Source organism: Protopterus annectens, chromosome 9.part0 (assembly GCF_019279795.1).
Source record: "Protopterus annectens isolate FY-2018-M chromosome 9.part0, PAN1.0, whole genome shotgun sequence".
Taxonomy (NCBI): Eukaryota; Metazoa; Chordata; order Ceratodontiformes; family Protopteridae; genus Protopterus; species Protopterus annectens.
In genome coordinates this window covers 131,258,079-131,279,058 of record NC_056743.1, presented here as the reverse complement: position 1 = coordinate 131,279,058, position 20,980 = coordinate 131,258,079, and the positions used below count along the sequence as shown (strand labels likewise).

General features: G+C 36.8%; 1 protein-coding gene across 4 annotated transcripts in view; it reads left to right on the top strand.

Annotated features, from left to right (window-relative positions):
- The window catches only part of PAMR1 (peptidase domain containing associated with muscle regeneration 1), a 1,499,432-nt gene that overhangs the window by 1,357,324 nt on the left and 121,128 nt on the right, over positions 1-20,980 (top strand). For 3 of the 4 annotated variants that reach the window (XM_044082656.1, XM_044082657.1, XM_044082655.1), the window contains 3 exons: positions 7,300-7,518; positions 7,909-8,127; positions 19,357-19,575. In XM_044082656.1, the coding sequence (XP_043938591.1) occupies positions 7,300-7,518; positions 7,909-8,127; positions 19,357-19,575 (657 nt within the window). The remainder of the gene's footprint in view (positions 1-7,299; positions 7,519-7,908; positions 8,128-19,356; positions 19,576-20,980) is intronic. The other variant, XM_044082658.1, reaches the window with a different exon arrangement.

The window sequence follows — 20,980 nt, the reverse complement described above, 5'->3', positions numbered from 1 at the left end:
GGGAGTAGAACCCATAGCCTTCTGCACCAAAGGTAAGTATGCTGCCTGCTGTACTAATAACCCTGCTTTCAAATTCTATAGCACAGACGCTGATGGCCATTTCCGTAGCAAAACAGTTGCACATTGAAGACAGACAGCAGTAAATTTCTCTTTCCTTGACACTCACAGTTCCTTGAAAATGCACTGAAACTCAAAGAAAATGCACTGAAATGGAATTCCTTGAAAATGCAGTGAAATTCACATTCCTTGACAATGCACCCCTGGTATTTGGAATAGAGGATTCAGGCTCTTGTCCCCTGTAACGAAGGTACAGGATCTGAGCCTGGGCAAGTAAATTAGCTAACCTGTCAGCCTAACATGGGCATTACATGCACACATGTGCATGCACACACACACACGCATGCATACACACCCATGCACACGCGCACACACACACACACACACACACACGCACCTTTCTCTGTACACTTGCCAAATAATGTATGGGCTTGCTTGTCACTTTCACAGAGTTGTTCTCCAGATTTGAATTCTGTGTGAAAAGCAGCAGCATGAAGGATAGGGAAGGATAGTGTATGTGCATGACAGAAGCAGAGGGTGACCACGTGAATGTGTCCCACTAAACACTTATGCAGAGTACGTCCTTAAAGAAGCAAAGTAATTTTTTAAATTAATATAAAATGTGGCATCCTCCCAACCAGTGAGTTGCCTAGTGCTAAATATGGCTCTGCAGCCAGATGCCACAGTGGTATTGTCTGTATCCAGCATTCACAGTCAGAAGTCATGGTGGCACTATATACAAAAGTTACAGTGAGAAGACATGGTATCACTGTCTGTATACATTGACAGTCAAAAGACATGATGGTACTATACACAAAAGTCACAGAGGACATGGTGTCACTGTCTGTATACAACATTCACAGTCAGAGAACATAGTGTTACTGTATGTCTAAAACATTCACAGTCAGAGGACATGGTGTCACTGTCTGTATACAACATTCACAGTCGGAAGACATGGTGGCACTATATACAAAGGTCATAGTCAGAGGACATGGTGGCACTTTCTGTATGCAAGAGTCAGTCAGAGGACATGGTGCCACTATATGCAAAAGTCACAGTCAGAGGACATGATGGCACTTTCTGTACATAACAGTCAGAAGACTTGGTGACACTGTCTGTATACAACATTCACAGTCAGAGGACATGGTGGCACTGTACACAAAAGTCAGAATCAGAGGACATAGTGATACTTTCTGTGTGTAACAGATGACATGATGGCACTGTCTGTATGCAACATTCACAGTCAAAAGACATGGTGGCACTCTCTGTATACAAGAGTCACAGTCAAAGGATGTGGTGTCACTGTCTGCACATAACATTCATGTTCAGAGGACATGGTGTCACTGTATACAACATTCACAGTCAGAGGACATGGTGTCTCTGTATACAACATTCACAGTCAGAAGACACGGTGACACTCTCTGTATACAAGAGTCACAGTCAAAGGATGTGGTGTCACTGTCTGTATACAACATTCACGTTCAGAGGACGTGGTGTCACTGCATACAACATTCACAGTCAGAGGACATGTCTCTGTATACAACATTCACAGTCAGAAGACATGGTGGCACTGTCTGCCTACAACATTCACAGTCAAAGGACATAGTGTCACTGTCTGTCTACAACATTCACAGTCAGAGGACAGGGTGTCACCATCTGTATACTACATCCACTGTCAGAAGACATGGCACAATATACAAAAGTCACAGTCAAAGGATATGGTGGCAGTTTCAGTGTATAACACCATCTGTCTACAATAATTAAAGTCAGAGGACATAGTGTCGCTGTCTGTCTACAACATTCACAGAAGACATAGTGTCATTGTCTATATACAACATTCTCAGTCAGAAGACATGGCACTATATACAAATGTCACAGTCAGAGGGCATGGTGGTACTTCCTGTATGCAAGAGTCACAGTCAGAGGGTGTGGTGCCACTATATACAAAAGTCACAGTCAGCGGACATGGTGGCACTTTCTGTATATAGCAGTCAGATGACATGGTGGCAGTGTCTGTATGCAGCATTCACGTTCAGAGGGCATGGTGCCACTGTATACAACATTCACAGTCAGAGGACATGGTGTCACTATAAACAACATTCACAGTCAGAAGACATGGTGGCACTGCTGTCTACAGCATTCACAGTCAGAGGTCACAGTATCACTGTCTGTCTACAACATTCACAGTCAGAGGATATGGTTTTGCTGTCTCTATACAATATTCACAGTCAGAAGACATGATGGCACTATATACAAAGGTCACAGTCAGAGGGCATGGTGGCACTTTCTTTATATAACAATCAGAAGACATGGTGACACTGTCTGTAAACAACATTCACAGTCAGAAGACATAGTGGCACTTATATACAAAAGCCACAGTCAGAGGACATGGTGTCACTGTCTGTAGCCAAACATTCACAGTCAGAAGACATGATGGCACTTTATACAAAAGTCAGAGGACATGGTGTCACTGTCTGTATACAACATTCACAATCAGAGGACATAGTGTCACTGTCTGCAACATTCACAGTCAGAGGACATGGTGTCACTGTCTGTATACAAAATTCACAGTCAGAAGACATGATGGCACTATATACAAAAGTCCAGTCAAAGGACATTGTGGCACTTTCTGTGTATAGCAGTCAGATGATATGGTGACACTGTCTGTATACAACATTCACAGCACTGTATACAAAAGTGACAGTCAGAGGACATGGCACTTTCTGTGTATAAAAGTCAGATGAAATGGTGGCACTGTCTGTATGCAACATTCACAGTCAGAAGACATGGTGGCACACTCTATATGCAAGGGTCACAGTCAGAGGACATGTTGTCACTGTCTGTACACAACATTCACAGGACATGGTGTCACTGTATACAACATTCACAGAGGACATAGTGTCACTGTCTGTATACAACATTCACAGTCAGAAGACATGGTGGCACTATATGCAAAAGTCACAGTCAGAGGACATGGTGTCACTGTCTGTATCCAACATTTGCAGAGGACATGGTGCCACTATATACAAAAGACACAGTCAGAGGATATGGTGTCACTGCGTGTATACAACATTCACAGCCAGAGGACATAGTGTCACTATCTACAACATTCACAGTCAGAGGACATGGTGTCACTGTCTGTGTAGAATATTCACTGTCAGAAGACTTGGTGGCACTATATACAAAAGTCACAGTCAGAGGACATTGTGGCACTTTCTGTGTATAACAGTCTGATGACATGGTGGCACTGTCTGTATACATTTACAGTCAGAATACATGGTGGCAGTATATACAAAAATCAGTCAGAGGACATTATGGCACTTTCTGTGTATAACAGTAGAAGACATGGTGACACTGTCTGTATACAACATTGACAGTCGAAGGGCATGGCACTGTATACAAAAGTCACAGTCAGAGGACATACTGGCACTTTGTATGTATAACAGTGAGATGACATGGTGGCACTGTCTGTATGCGACATTCACAGTCAGAAGACATGATGTCACTCTGTATAGAAGAATCACAGTCAGAGGACATGGTAGCGCACACTGTATGCAAGAGTCACAGGCAGAGGATATGGTGTCACTGTCTATATACAAGAATCACAGCTAGAGGACATGGTGTCAATCTCTGTATACAAGAGTCCCAGAGACAGGAGAATGGCACTGTCTGTCTCTATACAGGGTATCATGTGCCTTTCATGGAGAGATTTTGAAGCCACACTCACAGGGAAATCTTTCTCTGCACATCTGAACACTTGTCATCACCATGGGGGATAGACCTATAGTCCATAGTTGCGAGCACCAGCACTGTTGCAGTATCAGATGACTGCAGGAGGAGGAAGCCCAGTACTATAAGCATCTCCATGCAGATATACAGACAGCACAAGAGGATTGGTCTTATGAGGGTGATGGAAACGCATACAGTTTTATTGCCACCTCCAAGTGGAGGACTGCAAGTGCTATTACCACCGCCCTAATTGGGAGTGTTGTATGTGGTTCATGTAGGTATGTATCGGAGGTGTCCATGAATGGCGGTCTTTATAAGGTAGAGGCTCAGCACCAGAGTAAAGAATTGTGTGACACTTTACTATCCCCTCTTTGTGGGTGGCAATGACACCCATTCTTGTCAGTGAACAACATAAAGGTCAGAGTCCCAAAGTAGCTCACCATCCTTGCACAGAACAGTCTGGATTGTGTTATGGTCATGTAAGTGTTAACCCATCCCTGTCACAAGAGGATGTGCTCCCTGATACAGAAAATATGTCCTTAGTAGGAGATCCTCCATCCCTGCCTTCTGTGACATGATTCTGTTACCCAGTTCAACTTGAGGGCCATGTTTCATTGTGGGCCTTGGCATTTAAACATAATAACTGTGACACATAACACTTTCCATCTTGTGCAGTAAATATAGTGATGTCTGATACATAATCTGATCTGTCTGACATTGCACTGTCACTGTGTGTTCATCAGTGGCTATTGCTCTGGACTAAACATCACCATTTCATCCATGCTGCCATGTACTGGGCCCATATAGTGAACAATTTTTTCTGCCTGTGCTTCCTCATGTCCACATTGCTGCCTTCCGTAGATGACATCATTATAGCTTCCATCTTTGTGTTGTATGTCACTTGTTCTACAACAGCTACACTTTGGGACCAGCCCATTCGTTTCACCAGTATCACATTATACAGTATGACACAGGCTGTGAATAACTTGCAGGCTGCAGTACTCCAAATTTCCAGAAGACTTCACCTGACTCAAAGTAAGCCTGTAACAATTAACACAGACCAGTACCTCCAAGCCAGGAAAACTCTTTAATTGATTTAGTGCATTTGTCTCACAAGTAAAGACTTTTTCAGAATATAACCAACTCTTAATAAATCTTAATTTAATCATTGTACAATCACATTGTAGTTCATTAATTAACAATTACCATAAGTTAAAGTGACAGCAGATAAAATTCAAAGCAATTTAAATAAAGTTGAAAATAAATGTTAAGTAATAAGAATAACCATTTTGTAAAATAAAAATATATGTGCAGTTTGTCCAGCATTAATAAAAAACTAAACGATTATATTCATATCAATAAATTAGTAGAATATAATCGACTCTTAGCTGCTTGCATTCTTAAAGCACTGTTAATACCAATCTTATTAAGCCTTGGAGAGGTAGAGGCATTAAGTTACAATTGCCAAAGTAATTTGTACCAGCTTTATGTCAAGTGCTCCACATCTGAATTCAGGGTACTTTTAAATGGAACTACCATTTTTTTTTCTGAAATTTACACACAGCTGGTCCTCAGACATTACAGAGTATTTAGGAAAGCTGGAATTACAGGAAAATACTGGAGGCAACAGTTGAAAAGGTAGGGTCCGTGTAAAGAAAATAATGAGAGAGGCCGGCAAAGAAAAGTAAGGAAGAGTCTTGCCAAAAACGTGGAATATGGTTGGAAGAACTGAATACAAAGGGGAATAAAGAAAGAACTAGTGAAAGTTACAGTAAGGTAAGAAAAGCAAGCACTTCCCCCGAGATCTAATGAGAGAGGAAATTTCATTGAAATATAATAAAATGTAGTAAAGTAGGCCTCTCTCTAATACTGCTCAGGTATAAATTTAGATCTCCAACAAAGGAAAGCTAATTTTAAAAAGGGTGCGGGGTAAAGTATAGATAGTGTTAGTGGGTCAGCTCTATAGTGATGGACTTTGGGACTGCAGCCTTTTTGCCAGGGGCAGTAAAAGGGGAGAGAAGGGAACTACAGGTAAATTAGATAGACAATGTTACCGCAACTGTAAGGAGGAATAAATAGTTAGGTATGTTGAAGTAAAGAGGGGGTAGTGAAGAAGGGGAAATGAGGCACTGGAAGTATGGAAAGGCATAGGTGAGGTTCCCTTGCTTAGGATGGGGCAGGAGATGATTAAGGTGAAGAGGGAAATTTATCAAAATGAGGTAATTGAGGAGAAGGGAAAGATGGGGACTCAAATATGCAGAGTTGTATACAAACAGATGCAATGCATGTTAAAGAAATGGATGCCATATTTAAGTCTCTAAAAATCTGAATAGTACAATGGAGAAATGAAACAAACTGTTATGGTACATCAATAGCACTTTATAAGATTGGGTATCTGTGTTCACTAGTCTGAATGTGTGCACTCCAAGCTAATGCGTGTGCAAGCAATGATAAATGTTTGTTTTGTGCTTGACATACGAGTGGTAGCAGGAGTGGGGGGTGACATAATGGTTAAGGTCTTAGCCTCACAGATACAAGATACAGGGTTTGATTCTCAGCTCTGGTTATTGGTTAGACATGTAATAGTATGCAGACTGTTAGCCTAATATTTACCTATGAACCTAACCAAATTCAAGTAAAACTGCAAAGAAACGCAGCTAGTAGTACTTGCCAATTCTAGTCTAAGGGCATAGCCTCTCTCATATTCTAAAATGACCCAACAAAAAGGTATGACAGTGAATTATTTAAAGCATACCTTTCCGTTGTCATTGATTTTCAGAGACATCCCTGATTTTGACTCAAATTTTAGCTCTGTCCCTCTTAATCCCTCCAAAACTAATGCCATTTGAGAAAAGGTGGTGAATTTTCTGAAGTAAAAGAAGTCTATTAATTGAATTCACATTCTCATATTCTGGCAATGTCTCAAGTTAATTTTACTAATATTTTAATTCTCTTTGATTATTTCTAGATTTTTCCTTGATTTTGTTGAGATGTGTCCCAGATTCATTGAGAGCTATGTCTTATACTTGGATAGCAAATTTCATAGCAAGTTTTAGAATAGTTATTTGTTAGACGCACAAACACACACACACACACACAAACCAAAATATAACCATCTGTGAGCAAAGCAAATTTCTTCCGGTCCAAATATATGTTGCAATCTCATATTTTTCACAGCTCCTTTGTATCAGCTTACGATGAGGTCATGACTGCAACAAAATAATTCACTGCAATGTGTACTAGTATGAATCTTGAAACCACTAAAACATGATCCAGCAAATCACTTTACTGTTGGTTTCTTACTTATTTTGCACATTACACAGGCAATCTAAAATTTTGTGCATGTCTGCTCTACTAAGCAAGGTAAAGAATATGCTGAAATGGTCTAATGTTGCCTCTCCAGCATTGCATAAATAATGCATTATATGTGCCTTTATCTAAGCACGTATAACTCTCACAAAGCTTTGATAAATTGTTGATTTTACTTTTATCTTTTTTTACTTGGACTTCTAGTTCCAGGTGAAAAATTACCAAAATGCACAGAGCCTGAAATTCCAGAACATGGATATATGGAAACCATAGAAGGAACCGGAAGTATAATTAATGGGTTTGCACCTGCTGGAACAGTTATTCAATTTGCCTGTAATGATACATATATTTTAGAAGGAAATGAGCAAAGAATATGCTTGAAAGATGGACAGTGGACAGGCAAGCAACCAGCCTGTGTCAAAGGTAGCTTTAAATCAATTATTTCAGAATTTAATGAAGGTTGTATTATTAACACTAGATGTACAGTATGTTAAAGAATTTAATTCCATTTTTTATATCTGAATTGTGTGTGTGTGTGTGTGTGTGTGTGTGTGTGTGTGTGTGTGTGTGTGTGTGTGTGTGTGTGTGTGTGAGTAAATTACTTTATTTTAGCTCTGGTATTTAGTCAGCATAGAATATTCTTAGTAATTTACCTAAACAAATAGGTTGTCCATATTTATGCATATGGCTTTATGTAATCAAACTTTTCCCTCACTGCATTATCAACACACAAGCACACACGATGCCTGCTAAACTGGTGTAATACTAACATCTGTTTCCACATTTCATTTTTTCCTTTTGTACCATTTCTAGTTCAAGCTGAAAAGCTACAAAATTGTCCAGAGCTTAGTATACCAGAGAATGGGTATTTGGAAATCATGGAAGGAACAGGCCTTATCACTAATGACCAAGCAACCGTTGGAACAGTAATACAGTTTACATGTAATAACTCTTATGTTCTAACTGGAAGTAAGCAACGAATGTGCCTACAAGATGGACAATGGACAGGGAAACAACCAGTGTGCGATAAAGGTAACCTCAGCTAAATCATCTCAAACTTTGTAAAGGTTATACTCTTGCTAGCAGATAAAGACCATTTCGGGTCTACTGATGTAGGTTGCACAAAGTTTGGATCTACGTTTCTAAACTAAGAACTGGAAATTCTTTAGGGAAGACATACACAGAAATGCATACACATGTATATAAATATAGGCACACACACTTACCTTCTATTGCTTTCATTTCACTCCATAAACCACATTTATTACCATTCTTTGATTTTTACAGAAGTCACAAAGGCCATTATTTACAAATAAAATCATGCTTTTACTGAAGTAAGTTTGCACAGCTATATACAGTCTAGTAATTCTTTGGAATGCTTTCAGATAATAATAATCAATCTTAAACAACAGAACTGAAATAGTTCACTAAATTTCAATAACTTATAGTTGTCAGTCTTATTTGCACTAAATGTATAGGCTTTTCTTGACTGTCTCTGACCTTGCCTCAGGCTACCTTCTTTCAGACACCCTGGCCACTCTGGTCTTGGAAAACCCCCTTTTCTGTGTATTAGGCTCCCACCTGCATAACCCTTTAGGCCATGCCTTTACTTTGAGTATCATGTATATGTCTGTATAGCTCCTCTGGCCGAGGCTATCACCCCTCAGTAATCCCCCTGCAATGAGAGGCAAACATCTCTTGCTTCTGGCTTCCATTTCCTTTTTATAGCAGGTGTTGCTTTAGTTCCACTACAGGTCTTCTCATTGCATGACAAATCGTCATACTCTCTTTCTCTCTCTGGCCTCAACTATGGATCAGTTTATTGAATAACAGGTTTATCTGGCTTCATATTATCAAATAACACCTCCCCATTTCAGACTTGGGCTATGAGCTACACCACTGTCCTGCCAACTCCCAGCATGGCCATCCAACTAATTTGGCAGTATAATCTGGACATAGTCAGTTGCTGTCTTCCAGTGGCATCCCAGGATAATAAGTACTATAGCTACATGGTCCTAACTTCCATCAGGCTATAATCCATTTTATGCAGCTTTGGCATTTGTACAACTTTCTGAATTTTGAAATGTTACAAAAAACAAATTTCCTAGATTGCAGTGTCTTTAATCTTGAATGACAATAACTTTCAAAAGCTTGGCATATTTACTGAACACCTTTCCCAGCTCTGTTCATCTGTGGTACAGGACAAAACCCAGTGAACACTTTCCTTCTGTTAAAGACTTTGACAAAGTTCTTTGCTTGTTTGCTACCACTGGGCATTTTAATAGATATATTCTCTGGTCGTTGGTTGCTTTACGTCTTTCTGTGGGGTCTTTCACGGATCAGCATGACAGAATTTCATGACAGCCATTTAGACTACTATACTTGGTATTATTATCTATAGTTTTCCTTGCACATTCTAAGGTGACGCCTGACTTTTCTGGTGTGCTTCTCATATTTCACTTTGTTGCTGTCTTTGTTTTATGTATTCCTTATTTCAGTTGCTTTTGTTTTAATGGATTTTTTGCCTTGTTTCATGTTGCTGTATTAGCGTTACTATTCCTTATATGATTCTTCATAGAGTTTCTCCTCAGCTCATTTTAGCAGTCTTGTTCATATGTGAATACTAGGCTAACTTCCCTGAAGAGCCATTTTTAAGCCTAGCCAACAACCCAAGATGAGAATCAAACCCTGTAGCTTCTTGACTTTAACCGTTATGCCAAAATTCCCACTACTTTAAACAATATCTTCAGAGTACTCTGTATAGCTGTATTTCCTTTCATTTGCATTAATAACTCTGATTTTAGTTTGAACTGTGTTTTTTAACATTTTGAAATTTACATTGGGGTTCTCCACTGACTATTTGTTGTCTCTTTGTTTTTCAGAAGTTACCACTTGAATTTTATATTGAGTTGTGTACCCCTCAAGCCACTCATTTACTTTTTGCTAGGGACTTGCTTTCCACACCATGCATTTCTGTAATTTTATATTGAATGACATGTTCCTTGCACAGTTCAGCTGCTTCTGCTGTGGATTCTCCTTCCATACTACAAAACACCACACAGAATACCTTTATTTTTAAATGCTGTACCAGACTGTATGTAAAAAACTCTGTTAATTAATTTGTGTAACCTATTCCCTTTTTGAGCCACAGGCTTTTCCAAGCTCTCACACTCTTCAGTCTTATCATTACTTTTAAGCATGGTATTACTACTTCTCAGTATGGTATTATTACTTCTCAGCATGGTATTATTACTTCTTAGCATGGTATTACTACTTTTCAGCATGGTATTATTACTTCTCAGCATGGTATCATTACTTCTCAGCATGGTATTATTACTTCTCAGCATGGTATTACTACTTTTCAGCATGGTATCATTACTTCTCAGCATGGTATCATTACTTCTCAGCATGGTATCATTACTTCTCAGCATGGTATTACTACTTCTCAGCATGGTATCATTACTTCTCAGCATGGTATCATTACTTCTCAGCATGGTATTATTACATCTCAGCATGGTATCATTACTTCTCAGCATGGTATTATTACATCTCAGCACGGTATCATTACTTCTCAGCATGGTATCATTACTTCTCAGCATGGTATCATTACTTCTCAGCATGGTATTACTACTTCTCAGCATGGTATCATTACTTCTCAGCATGGTATCATTACTTCTCAGCATGGTATTATTACATCTCAGCATGGTATCATTACTTCTCAGCATGGTATTATTACATCTCAGCACGGTATCATTACTTCTCAGCATGGTATCATTACTTCTCAGCATGGTATCATTACTTCTATGCATGGTATTATTACTTCTCAGCACAATATTTCTACTTCTAAGCATGGTATTACTGCTTCTCAGCATGGTATAATTACTTCTCAACATGGTATTATTACTTCTATGCATGGTATTATTACTTCTCAGCACGATATTACTACTTCTAAGCATGGTATTACTGCTTCTCAGCATGGTATTACTACTTCTCAGTATGGTATTATTACTTCTCAGCATGGTATTATTACTTCTAAGCATAGTATTACTACTTCTCAGCATGGTATTCTTACTTCTCAGCATGGTATTATTACTTCTAAGCATGGTATTATTCTGCTTAAACAACACTTGGATTAAAATACACATTCATAACTCTGAAAGGTTTGCATTTATGGACTTTATAGCAATATAGCAAGTATGTGCACAGTTCTTCACTTAGCACCTTTATGTTGCACATTTGTATGCTTCCCAACTGTTGGAATTCATTTTAAGCCAAGGTTTCTTTTGCCCACTTTAGTCAAGACTCCATTTGAATCATAATTTATTATATGCCCAGAACTTTAGTAACACCAGACACGCTTTCTTAAAAGCTGTTTTATTATGTAACTCTTCATCACCTTGTTCAAATACTTCTTTGAACAAGATTTATAAATTTTGTCTGTTTTACCTTCCAACTGCTTAAGATTAGCTATCAGCTATTTCTGTCCTTTTTGAAAAACAATCATAATAATAGCTTTGTGTGTGTCAATTGTCCTTGTAGTTATGTTTCTATTTGTATGAACAATCTAGACACGATTTGCTGTAATTTCCTCTCTTCCTCCAGCAACAGCGCCCCCTGGCAGTTGTTTTCATAATTTGTTTCTGTAACCTTTTGCATAACAGGCCAAGTCTCTTTGAAACCCTACATAGATTCATAGACTGTTACTAGGCAAACAACCTGGGGGGGCTTTCTAAGCCTAGCCAAGTTTTCCTGAAAGAATAATGATGTCTTGTATCCAAACAGGACATTGAGGGCTAGGTATTTATAAACTACCTCTGTTCATAAGAGACATAGGTAGCAAGCCCAGTGTAAATTTCCTAATACCCATCCACTGGTCTGGGTTGTACTTAAGCTGGGTAATAGATGAACTCAGCTTCACATAGATAGGAAGCCTGTTCCATAGAAGGGGTAGTCTTTGGGATGCATATGTGTCTTTCCAGCATGTTTTATTTTAAGTCATGGACAAAATTCAGTTCCCTAGACCTTGCATTTCTGATATTCTTCAACTTACAAATATGTAGAAGATTCATAAGTGTGGGGTTTGTGGCTGCCTTGTAAGCCAGGCATAGATCACCCCTCAGTAATCTATAGGAAACTAAATAGAGGGAGAGGGTTTTAAGGTACTCTGCATAAGGCAGGTTTGTTACGCTTTGTATTCTTTTTGTAAGGAACCTCTGAAGTCACTCTATTTGCTGCCTATGCCTGGCCAGGTACATACCAAAGGGAGTATTGTACTCTATGATTGGTCTGATAGGTTGGGAGGGTGGCCTAATGGCTAAGGTGTTTGCCTTGCAAACACAAGGTACATGGTTTGAATCTTACAGGGGATAATTGGCTAGGCTTGAAATGGCTCGCAAGGACAGTTAGCCTAGTACTACTCTATGAACCTATGAACCTAAGAGTGTAGTACAGTAGGATAATGACCTCTTTGGACCTAGATGCTGTAGAACAAAACATGTTTATGTACCTCAAAGAAGCATTTCCAGAGGTAGGCACGTGCAGGCAGCAGTGCCATTTTGAGAGAACAGCCAGAATGTTAACATGTATGAGTGTGGTAGTCAGTCTATTTATAAGTTTACTTAAGTTTAAGTTACAAAGCCTCATTCCTGATGTGTTTGTATGTAATAAAGCTGCTTGAACTGAACCCACAACAGTTCATCAGTTTTATCCTAATTCGACGAATGACAGATGCCAGGCCCATAATGACAGAATCAAGACATTTTATCAAACCATAAACTGATTCAGAGAAATTTGAAGCATTCACAAATTCTGCAGTGACAGAAACATTGCCCAGAACTTTATTTTGCATTTCTGTAATGTCCATTCCAGTGAGTTTTTTTAATAACACTAAACTAATTTTGCAGCTCTTGCCATATTTTCCCTTTATTACTTTGTAGGCAGCCAACAGTCACATGAATAACAGATTGCATTTTCTTTTTTGTCTCAACATGTCTTTTTTTCTGCTTCAAGTTATATTCAGCATTTTTTTAGAGCATTTGAGTCTTCAACCATAGTGCTTTGTATATTTATTTGTGTTTGCTGTTGCTCAAACATTTTTTTCTTGTTCTTACCCACTGAGTTTCATTACCTTTGTATTACAGCCTTAATAACCTTTTCCATGTTACCCAGACTGGTAAGCATGCTGCTTAATTTTTCAGCATTAGCTTGAAATTCCTTTTCCGTCCTAGTATTACTTGACTGCATGCTTATCACACTTTCATGCAACCTGCCTAATTTCAATTTGGACTTCAGGTATTCCTAGTATCTCTTTTTTGCCACTCTGAATCTTACAAAAAACATCTGGCATACTTGTAACTCAGCAGCATACTGCTTTATTTCATCAGCAGTCTCTCCCTGCTACATGATAACATTGTTGTCTTTGATAGGAGCTAATGCACTTTTAATTTTAACACACATATTGTTAGATGCATATTTTTTTTTATTTTTCCCTTACAGTTCAGACAATGAATTACAGCACCACACCATATGGCTTATTAGATTTCAGTATAATGTTTTTGTACCACAGTATCCCTTTAATCTATCAGTTCCTACTAATATGAAATTCAGTCATGGTACTTACCTATGAACCTATGAACCTATTATTTGAAACAGCACCTCAATTTGCTTTCAGGTCCTTTTGCATTGGTTTTGTACTGTTTAATGTCTTAGAACGTCTTTCAGTTTTGATTTTAGTATCAGGTCACAAAATACATACTTTATTTAATTCACAACTGTGTCATAAAAAAAAAATTGGTCAGTGCTCATAGAGGAAAAGCCAGATTTTTGGTAACAAAGAACTGCCCAGAACCTGGTATACAAGTACATGGATGTATGGAAGTTTTAAAAGGAACCGGAAAATAAGTAATGGTATTGCAACTGTTGGAACAGTGATACAGTTCATTACATTTTCCTTTGCTGCCAATATAACCAACTTTACTCTCTGATAACTTTTATGAATGCCAACACTGCTAGCTTGTTGTAGTAGTACAGACACCATTATAAATGTTTTGCTAATTATATGGAGTAGATGCACTCTTTGTGTTATCACAAATTTATTTTTAGTACTTTTATGTCGCATATTGTTTCACTTTCGTTTAGCAGACCACTTTTCGTACTTTGCACGTATTACTAACATTTTTTACACATACTTAGCCTCAGTATTTTTTTCAGCACAGACTTCTTGCAGCAATTACACCTTACTCCCAAAATATTTCCAGAGAATTGTTTCTGCAGTTTAGTAGAATCACAGCTAATCAACATTCTTGCTATTTACTGTGTATTTATTTTGATCAGTAATTTTCCAGCATGTGATTATGGCCTTTATCATGCAGCCTTTGACCAGTTTCATATCACTTTAAGCATTCAACAGTACTTGTCATTCCACCGCTGTTTTTATGCCACACAAGTCTTTTTAAACTTAGTTTAACAAGTACATTAGCTTACTTTACTCCCTCAGAGTATATCAATTAATGAAATGCTAAGGCAAGAATATTTTTTTCTGAGAGGTTTGCCACCCACCCCATGCAGATTCAGCATGTTCATTGTTGTTCCAGTTCTGACAGAAATGGTTTCAAGCACTGCTTAGTAAAGTTCAATGCTGATGTATTAATCTATTGCTATACTTAAAAACATCCAATCAGTAAAAAGACCTAAAAGAATTGCCCCTTCCTGTCTAACAAAACACATAATGAAATATCGACTGTGTTTGTATTAATACCCAATCAAACAACTTTATACTTTGGGTATACCCCATGGGTAGTTAAAGCAAACCCAAACTGTTGAAAAACGACAAAAACAAAGGCAAATACAGAACGAAAACAACAAAATCAGCTTTAATAAAACCTGTTAAGCACTTTTCGTTTAGTACAGAGACTAAACTTCTTCAGACAAATTTCATTCAGTGCTTCCTCATTCAAATAATCACACCCTTAATTAACTAATTGTACCTACTTAAAAGCATAAAAGATACAGTACTTAGTTGAACTCTACATATTCTAGCTGTTACTGTTAGTGTTCAATTTAGTGAATTAATAACCTTTTATATTTTTATATTACAGCATTATTAAATCATTTTGATAGTATTAGGGTAGCGTATATATGCATTTTAATTACATGTTGATATATATACATATATATTTATATGTAAATATATTAGATATGATCAAGTTAATAGGAACCATGATTAGTTTGTTGATGTATTTTCCCTGATTTTCTAATGCTTTTACATTAGAATGAATATGTTTACTTTTTGCATAAAATTAAAACACATATATATGTGTTATTAATGCATAGAATTTTAGGTTGCACTGTATCTTATATGTTTTTAAGTAGGTACAATTTGTTAATTAAGGGTGTGATTATTTAAATGAGGAAGCATTGAATGTAACTTGTCTGAAGAAGTTTAGTCTATTTACGAAACGAAAAGCGCTTAACAGGTTTTATTAAAGCTGACTTTGTTGTTTTTGTTCAGTATTCGTCTTTCTTTTTTGTCATTGTACCCCATGGGTAAACACAATTTGTAATCGACAGTCTTAGCAAAGAATGAGCTAAACCACAACACAGCACTGACAGACTGATACAGTTATCTGCTGTTGAAGATTACACTTGCCTCTTCATTTGTGTGATGCTTTCTCCCCATATAATGCACATACTACAATTTAAATGCTACCCTTAACATGGAAAAGTAATAGTATACACTTACACTCTGCCAACATTCTAATAGTGTGGTATTCTGAGACCCTGTTAGCATGCACACTAGGAAATGTTACTCAGAATATATGGTACCTTCAATACAACTTCAAACACATGCACACAAACTAAACCTATGAAAAGAAAGACACACAAAATTCACTGCAGCAATTTCACATACAAAACTGTGCACTTATTGCTTGCTATTGCCATATATCTTTTACCACAGTAATAGATATTAGTTGACAACTCCTGGAAAATGGAATTAATTATTCTCTTATATCATACAGTGGTGCTCTTGCATAAAACGTTCTTAGAGTAATGCCTCAGCCAGAAGACACTGATATAGCCATTTGCAAAAAAAATTACAAGGCTACAGGTAGAAAATGTTCTAAAATGAGAAACAAATGGAGAAGTATTGCAATGAGAGAGACAACTGTTGACAGGCTTCTTCACACGCACACACACACACACACACACACACACACACACATACACACACACACACACACACACACACACACACTAATGTTTTACACAATACTGAAATTATATAATTTCCATTCTGTAGATTTATGTAAATAATGAATCATATACATCTATATCTATATCAGCCACAAAAACAACCACAAAGAAGATACCAATTCGCCCAGTAGAAATCAACAATTCACCCAAAAATAGATGATAAACTTCCAGGAAAGCAGCAGGATATCCAAATGCATAAAATATAATTGTTTATTGAACAAGAAACGTAAGCGATTTCACGGTATTACAATCCACTTCATCAAACGTACTCTCTATAACAAACTGATATCTCTTAAATACTTTTTAAGCACATTCAAACAGCCAATGACTGAAATGAAGCAATCATTCAATTAAACATATAAATTCATATAAATTCATTAAAAATTCATTAAAAACAACAAATAAAACAATTAAATAACCATTAATTAAATCCTATCTAACATTGCATATAAGCGCTTATCAATATATAATGTGTATAAAAATAGTAACTTCTAAAAATTCTCTATTTTTATCCTTCTGGATTTAAGTAGTGGTTTCAGGGGAACAGCATCATTGAGTCCCCATCCCCTATGTGCACCTAATCTCAAAATCCTTTTAATTTCTAAGGTTTCCGAGGTGTTAACTATGTCACCTAACCTAACATTTACATCCTGTACTTGCAATACCTGGAAACGAAATTTGTTTCTTGCCAAACTGTATTGTGTGCTTGGCTAGGGCACTGTGGATAAAACCTTTTGTGATGCAGTATACGTGGTCCCTAATGCATTCCCACAAGGTACGATTAGTTTTACCTACATAGAATGAATAACATTCTATGCAGGATGCGATGTATACTAGGTTCTTAGTGGTGCAAGTACTAGAATTTCTCAGCTCCCATAAATAACCAGTGTCGGGATGTCTAAAGAATCTTGACTCATCTACAAAGGGGCATTGTGTACATTTCCCACATCTTTTCATACCCAGCCATACTTTATCAGTTAAATTTGTAATGTTATTGGAGAGTGGATAACATAATTGATGTTTCAAACATTTCTTATTCCTAAATATATATGCTGGATAATCCCCTGCTATGTTTCTTGTCATATCATCTGTTAACAGTATATGCCTATGCTGAGCTATAGTTTCTTGTAATTTATTAACATTCATAGCATAAGGTAAAATTACTGGCAGTTTTAATGTTGCTGTTGTAGGAGGTATTCTCTGTTGATGTATGGATCTATGAGAGAAGTATGGTTTAGCTCGACCTTTTCTCTCTGATCTCAGTTGATTGTATATTCTATTAATCTCATATTCTTCATACCCTCTCATTGTGAAATTCACTTTGAGGTTGTCTAATTCATAGTAGTAGTTATGGATGCCCGATACTATTATAATACTATGGTTGAAATGTTACAACAGGTGGTGCCTATCAGCAAACTTCAGTGGAGGTTGTTTATGACATGCAACAAAGAATATTTAATGTACTAGATAACATTACAAATTTAACTGATAAACTATGGCTGGGTACGAAAAGATGTGGGAAATGTACACAATGTCCCTTTGTAGATGAGTCAAGATTCTTTAGACATCCCGACACTGGTTATTTATGGGAGCTGAGAAATTCTAGTACTTGCACCACTAAGAACCTAGTATACATAGCATCCTGCATAGAATGGTATTCATTCTATGTAGGCAAAACTAATCATACATTGCGGGAATGCATTAGGGACCACGTATACTGCACCACAAAAGGTTTTATCCACAGTGCCCTAGCCAAGCACACAATACAGTTTGGCGAGAAACATAAATTTCATTTCCGGGTATTGCAGGTACAGGACATAAATGTTAGGTTAGGTGACATAGTTAACACCACGGAAACCTTAGAAATTAAATGGATTTTGAGATTAGGTGCACATAGGGGATGGGGACTCAATGATGCTGTTCCCCTGAAACCACTACTTAAATCCAGAAGGATAAAAATAGACAGTTTTTAGAAGTTACTATTTTTATACACATTATATATTGATAAGCACTTATATGCAATGTTAGATAGATAGGATTTAATTAATGGTTATTTAATTGTTTTATTTGTTGTTTTTAATGAATTTTTAATGAATTTATATGAATTTATATGTTTATTAATTGAATGATTGCTTCATTTCAGTCACTGGCTGTTTGAATGTGCTCAAAAAGTATTTAAGAGATATCAGTTTGTTATAGAGAGTACGTCTGATGAAACAGATTGTAATACCGTGAAAGCGCTTATGTTTCTTGTTCAATAAACAATTATATTTTATGCGTTTGGATATCCTGCCGCTTTCCTGGAAGTTTATCATCTATTTTTGGGTGAATTGTTGATATCTATATCTATATGTTTTTATATATATATATATATATATATATATATATATATATATATATATAGATATATATATATAGATATATATTTAGATATGTAGGTATATTATTTAACTATATATATATATATATATATATATATATATATATATATATATATATATATAGATCTACTTTGTTTATTTGAAAATATGTGACATCATACAAAGTAGATGCCCACTTCAGAGAAAGTGAATTTCAACGAAAGTGCACTTTCGCTGAAGGCTAGTCACCGGATCAGCTAACTAAAAAAAAAAAAAAAAAAAAAAAACACAGAAAACATGTTTTGCAGGGGGTAAGCCCCCCTCCCCCCTTCTTGAATATACCAACTCCGAGATCGCACTAGGAAAAGGGAATATTCCCATTCCAGGCTGTATTGTGATCTAACGACTGGTCTCAACCAAGTGGGTTTCGAAGTACTGCAACTTCATACAAACGAAGTAGACCCATATATGTGTGTGTGTGTGTGTGTGTGTGTGTGTGTGTGTGTGTGTGTGTGCGTATGCATGTATGTATATATATATATATATATATATATATATATATATATATATATAAATAACACCCATGTGACACTTCTAACATTTCTTCCTTTTTTTTACTTTTTGTGTGTTACTTTCTTTCTCTTTCTAGTTCCAGAAGAAAAATTTGAGAATTGCCCAGTGCCTGTTATACCAGTACATGGATACATGGAAGTTTTAAATGGAACAGGAAATATAATGAATGGTTTTGCAACTTTTGGGTCAGTGATACAGTTTGCATGTAATAACTCCTACACTCTTGTTGGAAATGAGCAAAGTATTTGCCAGAAAGATGGACAATGGACTAGCAAGCAGCCCATTTGTGAGAAAGGTAACTTTTTCTTGCTGGTCTCAGAATTTTACTTTTTGCCAGCAATTACCTAATATTTTAAAAAAGTGAAACTCATTTCCTCAGATCAAGGTTGCATGCAAGTATAATTAATACACTAACGCACTAAGTTTGAGTTGTTTCAGGGACAGCAGTCTCCTGTTAGTTAATCTGCATTGCAGACATTGGACCTTTTGTTTCTTAAGAAGGTGGTTAGCAGTATTTGATGGGTTGCATTGCTCCTAGAAGAGAATAAAAGTCCATGATACACCCATTTCATGACCCTTTCCTTACAGATTGCAGAACATGTAAGGGGTCGTTAGGACTACATAGTGAAATACACTAATGGCTGCCTTCAGGATGGCTGTATAAGAATTGTCAGTCATCCTGAATGGATGAATGGGGCTGAGAATGCAATCAAGCATATGGATAATGTGGATGGAGGAGAAAAACAGATGAACTGTTATGTTAATTTAGTAAGGTTTGTTTGTTTATATAGTAGTTTTTGTAATGCCATAATAAGCAGACTTTTTTCACTGATGTAACTACGTTTTTAATTTATAAACTGTGCAGATTTATTTGCTGTGTATATTATGTTGTTTTCCTGAGGAGGTGATATTTCAATTTGAATATTGTCAGTTAGGCTATATTATTAGTGTTTATTTTATTATGGTAACTTACACTGTAGCATCTGTTTTATGTTACAGTTTCACATGCAGGTTTTCATTCTTTGGCACACTCTTCCTAGTTTATTTTATTTATCTGTCATTGAGGATCAGTTTTCTGTCATTTTTATGAAAGGACCAAGTGTCAAGTACATGAATCAATTATGAAGTAATACTGTCCAGGACGGCAATTAGAAAAGTGAAGATCTGTTTTATTTTAATAACTGATTTTTGAATAAAATACATAACATTTTTGTATAAAACCCATAACATTTTAGAAACTTCTTTCATCTTTGCATTTCAGCTAGTATATTTAAAAGGTACAGAAGAACAGGATTTAATTTAAAACTTTTGCTTCAAATTTTATACCACAGACACTGATAGACATTTGTTAAACAAAATAATACAGTCTCAAAATGAAAACTTTAGCATAAAAAGTTAACTTCTCTGTCATTGAAAATCGCATGCCACTGAAATGGTATTGAAACCCACATTCAAAGAAAATGCATCTGGTCAGAGTCAGATTGTTTACCTTTTGTCTGCTTTCAAACCACAGGCCCCTTATAGGTTCATTCTTTCATAGGTAGGTACTAGGTTGTTGGCCTTGGGGCCTATATAAGCCTAGCCAAAAAGTTCCCTGGCTTTCGCCCCCCCCCAAGAAAATTATTTTCCTGTGCCCCTGTCAAGCAGTGCCACAGAAGTGATCTCTGGGGTGAATTTCCTATTTTTCATCCAGTCATCAA